This window comes from Balaenoptera physalus (genome assembly GCF_965194825.1).
Source record: "Balaenoptera physalus genome assembly, chromosome: 14".
Lineage (NCBI taxonomy): Eukaryota > Metazoa > Chordata > Mammalia > Artiodactyla > Balaenopteridae > Balaenoptera > Balaenoptera physalus.
The window spans coordinates 23,802,480-23,809,865 of record NC_138893.1 but is presented as its reverse complement, the minus strand read 5'-3'; the positions used below and the strand labels follow the sequence as shown (position 1 = coordinate 23,809,865).

The following is a 7,386-nucleotide window of genomic DNA, read 5'->3' as shown; positions in this document are numbered from 1 at the left end:
GCGCCATTTTGAAAAGGGAAAAAAAATCCGCCGGCGGCGGCGGCGGCGGCTGCCGGGCTGAGGTGCTTGGGTGGCAGCTGCGCGGCGGCCGCCTCCTACGTCCGCCGCCGCCTCGGCGCCCGGCCGCCCCCGGCCGCGCGCCGGCCGACCGGCCATGGCAGGTGAGGGCCCGCGCGGGGCGGGGTCGGGGGCGGGCGAGGGGCGAGGGGCGCGAGCCTGACGCGCCCGGTGTGTCCGCAGGAGCCGGAGGCGGCGGCTGCCCTGCGGGCGGCAACGACTTGCAGTGGTGTTTCTCGCAGGTCAAGGGGGCCGTGGACGAGGACGTGGCGGAAGGTAAGGCCGAGCACCTGGGCGCCCCCGGGGCCCGGCTGGGCCGCTCCTGGCCGGGGCGCGGGGCGGGCGCGCGCTCGGAGGTCCGGTCCGCCGGGGAGGCGACGCCGGCCCGGTCCCTAGGGGAGGCGGCCCCGGGGGTTATGTCAGGGGCCCAAAGTCGCGGAGCGCGCAGATGTCGGGTCTCCCGAGTGGATTCTGGGTCTTTCCGCTGCAAGTGGCTGCCTCCTGCGTTTGCTGGAGCTCCGGAAGTAACTGCAGAAGCCGGGGACTGGAGAAACGTAAGCTTGGGGTAACTGCAGGCTGGCAGGAGTCGGGTGGGGAATCGCCCCGGCCTGGGTCAGGTCGGGGGCCTCTGTCCAGTCACCTGTGCGATGGGGGCATCCTGTCCGGCCTCAGTTTCTTCTTTAAAAACAGGCTCGGACCCCTTGGTGCTTTAGATTGCTTTCTGAGGTTCCGGAGTTTTTCAGTTTTCTTATCAGCTCTTTCTCCTTCCCCGGCGGCGTGTTTTAAAGTTCCTGCTGCAGATTGCACTTGTGAACTTTGCGGTGTTGAGGTTGGCTGGTCTTTTCCGTAACGGTGGTCGCAGGGGAGCGGCGTTGCGGGGGGACGGGGGCGCTTCCCACGGCGCCGCGTGTCGTCCTGAAGGAAGAACGCCTAGACTCGTGCCCGTGCGCGCGGTGCAGCGACTCGGGAGGGTAAAGTCAGGCACTGACTCTTTTGCTGTTGTTCAGCCGTCTTACTCAACATGGTGAGCCTTTAACCCTCTCTTGAAAAGTATTTGTGTTTGCGTGAGCTACACCTTCTCTGCCCCAAGTAACCAGCAGCCTCTGGCCAGGTGTGCTGCGCCTTTCCCCCACCGCGCCCGCGCCCGTGACCTTTGGCTCCGTCCTCCTTCGCTCTGCACCTCCCCCTGGCAGAGTGACATCTGGAGATCCTCTGACATCTGGAGACAAACAGTGCCCAGATCAGTAAGCAGGTAAAACGGTGCTCCAGAAATTTGTGAAGATGTATCTGATTTGAGATTGAGATTTTTCTTTACATTCACATAAGGTACGTTTTTTTTCACTTTGCAGTGCCAAGTGGGTGACCGTTTAGCTTACTCAAAATTTCTATCGGGGATAAAGCAAAACCACGGGTAGGAAGGTGGGAGGGCTTAATGCCTGTCTTAATTTCTGGTTTCTTTCCCTTTTTATAAGAAGGTTTAGTTGATAAGCCGAATGAATTAAAATGTAAGTCTAACTAAAATGGTGTATTTTAAGTGTGATGTTACATTTCGAAAATGGTATTCTTTACTTTTAAAAAATCTTGACAGAAATATTTTGTTCTCTGAACTTTTTGCAGTTTTACATCCCTACTTTAAGTAAAGTTTTGACTATATCTAAAAGTTTGGTATTTTGAGTTATGTATTTTGTAAGATCGCTTTGTGGTAATTACCCACATGTTTTTTTGATCGTGTGTATTCACAGCTCTCTGTCTTACTCCATACCTAATTGTCTATCAGGGTTAACACATTTATAACATTCATTATTTCGTCAAGTAGTCGTGATACTACCTGTTTGAATTGTACTATTTCCATAAAAGTCCATGAGAAAGAAGGAAAACGTAATTGCTAACAGCTAGCGACTGTTAAGCAACGAGAATAAAGGAGCTGGTGGTGAAGCTTGTGCCCAGACTCAGCCTTGGTGAAGGAGTGCTGATAAGAGATAATTAACGGGAGATGTAATTGAAGGGAGGTTACTGGACGTCGATACTTGAACTGTAGGGCTAGAGGTATAGTAAGTTTATTTGTTCGGATTTGTGGCTCGTGAGGCGTTTCGTTCTTGAAGGTTTTGTTCTATTCCAAGCTCCGCTTTGCAGAGTTCGCTGGTAACCCTAAATTTTGTACCGTCTTTCTGCTTTCCGCTGCTGTGAGTGATCAGAAAGTGACTGAGGTGGGCCTCTCCTTGCCTGAGTATGGACGTGAGGGGTACGGGGGCAAGTGTGGTCTCCCCTGACTTTTGAAGGCTGAGGGAGGAGTGGGTATAGTGGAGAGAGGCTTTTGATTTCCTTGTTTTTAAGCTAATAGAGTTTGGGGGGACACCTGAAGAAAGTATTGTAATGTGTAAAATTTGATGATGACTTTTTATTTTTATAAAATATATCTTTATTAGAGTATAATTTTTTTTTTTTTTTAGAAACAAGAGGGTTTTGCCTCTGGGTCAGGTCAGCCCATCGTGCTACCAGGGATTTCCCATCTCCCTGCAAATAGGGATAGAGGTGGGCTCAAGAGGAAACTAGTAATTGTCCTGCTGGTGACAAGATGTGTGAGTGACAGTCCCTGGTGACTTGCCCCCTCTCCTTCCCCATGACAAGCTGGCCAGGGTGATAGGCATCGCCCCTGAAGGTGGAATAGGTGAGCTTTTATGACTAGATGAACAAAGAGCCAAAATAGTAAAACCAGGGGGAGGCTTCCAGAAGGAAGTGAGAACGTACTTTTTAGCCTGTACCTCCAAATACTTATGCTCTAAACAATGACTACTCTTTGGAAGTTGTTAAATATTTATACAGATTTTTCACGCGTGATGTTTAGTCACCATCACCCTGCCCCTGCTCCCTTTCCTTGGGCAACTTTCACTGCATGAACATCTTTTGCAGGTGACACATGATATTACAGACCTTCGCTTGTCTGTCTTCAGCAGTGTGAGCTCTACTTAGAGCTGGAGGGCTAGGTGCCCCTCCCTCACCCCACAGCCTTGTAGAAGACCCAGCCTGGAGGTAAAGATGGTTAAGTCTTACTATGTTCCCGAGATTGCTTCAAGTTACTTGTGCCCATTAATTCAGTCTTCACACAACTCTGGAAAGGAGGAACTCTTGTTCTTCCCAGTTTTAGATGTGGAAGCCAAGGCCCAGAGGACAGGTGACTTGGTCAGCAGAGTGGCCAAGCCAGCGTTGGAAGCTGGGCCAGCTGGCTCCAGGGCCCATGCATGCTGTGCTGCATCAGTGACCGTTTGTGGCCAGTAGTCTTGAAGCCCCCCAGTGTGGGGTGTGGCTCCGCAGCCGTGGGATTGCTCTGTCCTTCCAAAGCTCAGGAGAGGTCTCACTACCGAGAATTACAGGAGACGACCTCTGAAAGCAAATGAAAATGAGCTGTCTTTAAAGGGAGTGCCTATCAAAATGATATAAGATTAGTGACAAGGGTTTCAGAACGGCCATTCTCAAAGTATTTGAAGAGCAGATAGTACAGAGACAGTAAGCAGCGGGAACACCTGGGTGTCCAGTGAGTGATCCGGTGGCCTTGCCTGCCGAGTTACTCTCCCAGGACCTCAGCTGCCCGCTCGCAGGGAAGCTCTGGGCCTGCTGCTTTTGTACATTCATTGCTCTTCTGATTTTCTGGAGGAACAGGGGGAACGGGTTAGAGAAGGGAAGGGCTTGTCATGAACTACTGCCTGCATTGACATAGTTTTTTGCATAGCTTGAGAGCAGCTGGTTCTTTTCATCTCAGAGTGTGTAGGTTTAAGTGTCTAGACTTTCTATTTGATGATTTTATTTTAATCAGTTTCTTCATCCACGATCTATTCTATTGCTTTGAATTAGACATTAATCTTTTTCTAAAGACATAGTGCTTAACAAAACTAAAGGTTCATCTGCTTAATTCAAGCTTGAGTCTGGGAAGTTGTGTAAATAATGTCGGTTTCTCGGTAATCTGGTATGGCCAGCCTTTCTGAAAGGGTTTACATAGATGTTATGAAAGAAAGAAACATTTAAATGGTGAAGGGTAACAAATTAAGAGCACTTGGGCGTCAGTAGCAGGAAGTTATTGTGTTTCATTGAATGTAAGATACATGTGATGTCAAAGATGTGAAAATGAGGGAAAATGTGCTTCTTAGAATCAATGAAATACCATACTTGTGAATGCAAAACTTTTCAGTCATAGTCATTATTTCTAGAGTACTGTGATAGTTTTTTCCTGTGGAGATTCTGCCTTAAAGAAATCAGATGTGCATGGTTTTTTTAAGATTAATGCATTCAGTGTACTTACTGAGCACAGCTACATTGTAGTGTCTCTGAAATCAGGCTGTGCATTCAAGAAGCTGGACTGATCTTAGTCAGATAATCAGGTGCAGGTTTATGGTAGTATCAAATCATACTCCTTGATTTTTTTATTCCTTGATTTAAAAAATCTGTTGTTTTGATGGGAAGTTCTGGGTTCAGTTCATGTCTGCTGTTTATCAAGCCTGAAGGCCCTTTCTGAACCTCAACTTGCTTATCTAGAAATCACATAAGATTTTTGTTGAGATAAAACAGTGCTGTGCTTTTGAACCTGTAAGGTGTTGTTGAAGTGTTAGGTACAACTGTTCACTAATTCTCATGTATTTTAAGGTGTTTGGGTTTAGTTGTAGCTATATTTAAATGTGAAAGTAGCAGTCTCTTAGTTTTTCCTGACCTCCCTCAATCTCTCCACTCACCCCAGATCCCTTCCATAGGGCCTGACCTCTTGGTTTTTCCATCATTATTCAGTGATCTTCCCATGCCTTGATCTTGGCTCATATTTCTTTCCCAACGTAGAATACAGCTTTCCCCTGCTATCCTATCTGGAAGCAGAGCATTCCTACAAAACCTTTCGTAAGCCGAAATGGTGTAAAGGGAGAAGCAATAATTACCTTAGCCACAGGTGTCAATTATCCTATGACACATCTTCCTAACGGAGGCACAGAAGGAGTTAAGGTAAAGCCCAGACGCTCAGACACAGTTCAAAGCTCTGACAGCTCGATGCTGAGATGCTCAGTGTAGCTCCTGGAGAAGGAGCTTGGTGGGGCCCCTCTCACTGCGCAGGGTGCACTACCTGTATAATCATTTCCTGCAAAACAAATGCTGAAGGCTTTTTTTGCCCTTTTTTTTTTTTCCAAAAGTGAAATCTTCAGATTTCAGTTAGCAAGCTGTAGGTCTTTGGTAAAAGCGAAGTGACATACAGCGAGCTTTCAAAAAATGGGGGATTTCTCAGGAATTCTCTGGTAGTCCATTGGTTAGGATGCCTGGCTTTCACTGCCCGGGGCCCGGGTTCGATCCCTGGTCGGGGAACTAAAATCCCGCAAGCCATGCGGGGGCGGCCAAAAAAAAAAAAAAGGTGGGGAATTTCTATATTCTTTTAGTTTCCTCTCCTCCTTCTACACCTAGTCATCCATCTACATCCATCTCAGATTCCACTTTCTTTATGGAACACTGCTCAGCCACTCAACATCCTTTCCTGTCACTTAGCATGTCGTGGTGTTAGCATTGGCTGAGACCCTGCTTGTTCCCTAGTTTCCTCTCCTCCTTCCACACCTAGTCATCCATCTACATCCGTCTCAGATTCCGCTTTCTTTATGAAACACTGCTCAGCCACTCAACATCCTTTCCTGTCACTTAGCGTGTCGTGGTGTTAACATTGGCTGAGACCCTGCTTGTTCCCTAGTTTCCTCTCCTCCTTCCACACCTAGTCATCCATCTACATCCATCTCAGATTCCACTTTCTTTATGGAACACTGCTCAGCCACTCAGCATCCTTTCCTGTCACTTAGCATGTCGTGGTGTTAGCATTGGCTGAGACCCTGCTTGTTCCCTAGTTTTATCATATAGGTTAGGCTTGCTCTTCAACTTGATGTTAATCAAGATACTGAAAGATTTTGGTGCAAATTCCACTTCAGCCCTCTTACTAGCTTTGTGTTAACGTGACAGTTACTTACCTTCTGTTCCTCAGCTGTAAAACAGGGTGCTATTTCCTGTGACCATTACAGGTTGTTAGAAAGATTCCAGGTAATGCAGGAAAAGCTTTGGCAAACTGGCTTACAGTAACTGATAACTGTTAAAATGCTGGTGTCTTTTTTTTTTTTAATTTTTCATACAATTTTTAAAGGTTACTTTCCATTTACAGTTCTTACAAAATATTGGCTCTATTCCCCATGTTGTACAGTACGTCCTTGAGCCTATCTTATACCCAATAGTTTGTACCTCCTATTTCCCCACCCCTATATACCCCCCACCCTGTAACCACAAGTTTGTTCTCTACATCTGTTAGTCTGCTTCTTTTTTGTCATATTCACTAGTTTGTTGTGTTTTTTAGGTTGAACGTATAAGTATAAGTGATATCATACAGGGTTTGTCTTTGCCTTCACTTAGCATAATGCCCTCCACATCCCTCCGTGTTGCTGCAGATGGCACTATTTCATTCTTCTTTATGGCTGAGTAGTATTCCATTGTATAGATGTGCCACAGCTTCTCTATCCATTCATCTGTCGATGGACACTTAGGTTGCTTCCATATCTTGGCTATTGTAAATGGTGCTGCCGTGGACATTGGGGTGCATATATCTTTTCAAATGAGTGTTTTTGGTTTTTTTTCGAATATATACCCAGGAGTGGAATTGCTGGATCATATGATAACTCCATTTTTAGTTTTTTGAAAAACTGCCACACTGTTTTCCACAGTGGCTGCACCAGTTTACATTCCCACCAACAGTGGAGGAGGGTTCCCTTTTCTCCACATCCTTGACAACAGTTGTTGTTTGTGTTCTCTTTGATGATAGCAAAATGTTGATGTCTTAAGAGACCCTCTTGCATAGGAGAGTAACTTACTCTGTGTTGCTCCAGGGAGCCACCTTAAGAAAATGAAGGGTGTTACGGGGGCTAGCTTTCAGCTTAGTTCATCTAAAAAGTTCGCAACAGCGTCCTGAAGGTCTGCTCATGCTGAATGTTGCAGTGGAGAAACCCAGTTTCTGTCTCACGAAACCCTGTGTTTAGACAGCGACTGGCAAGCAGTTGGGTCCTGGCACCATCGTGAGAGCAGGGTATGTGGAGGGAATGTGATAGAGTGCCCAGTACACAAGACTTGGGTGGGGAGTGTAGGGAAGGAAATCAGGGTGTAGGAAGAGGGAGGAAGGAAAGGGAGAAGAATGTTCCAGATTGAGGGGGCTTGGAGTGGAGATTGCAGAGAGCGTGGTGCATTCTGGGAAACCAGAGTACTTGATGTGTTTGTCTGGCAAAGAAGGGGAAGGCCCGAGATGCGGGGCCGGCTGGCAGGGACCAGAGTGATGAGTAA

General features: G+C 47.1%; 1 protein-coding gene and 1 long non-coding RNA gene across 4 annotated transcripts in view; both read left to right on the top strand.

Annotated features, from left to right (window-relative positions):
* Window positions 1-18: 18 nt before the first annotated feature.
* The window catches only part of PPP2R2D (protein phosphatase 2 regulatory subunit Bdelta), a 44,321-nt gene continuing 36,953 nt past the window's right edge, over window positions 19-7,386 (top strand). Inside the window, exons 1-2 of one of the 3 annotated variants that reach the window (XM_082424675.1) lie at window positions 124-161; window positions 241-333. In XM_082424675.1, coding sequence (XP_082280801.1) covers window positions 155-161; window positions 241-333 — 100 coding nt within the window. In that variant the 5' untranslated portion in view covers window positions 124-154. Of the gene's footprint in view, window positions 162-240; window positions 334-396; window positions 612-7,386 lie in introns of those variants that run through there. The other 2 variants (XM_082424673.1, XM_082424672.1) reach the window with 2 other exon arrangements.
* On the top strand, window positions 619-2,462 carry LOC309642764. Its single transcript, XR_014253366.1, has 2 exons — window positions 619-1,081; window positions 1,169-2,462. It is a non-coding gene; the product is annotated as an uncharacterized lncRNA (long non-coding RNA).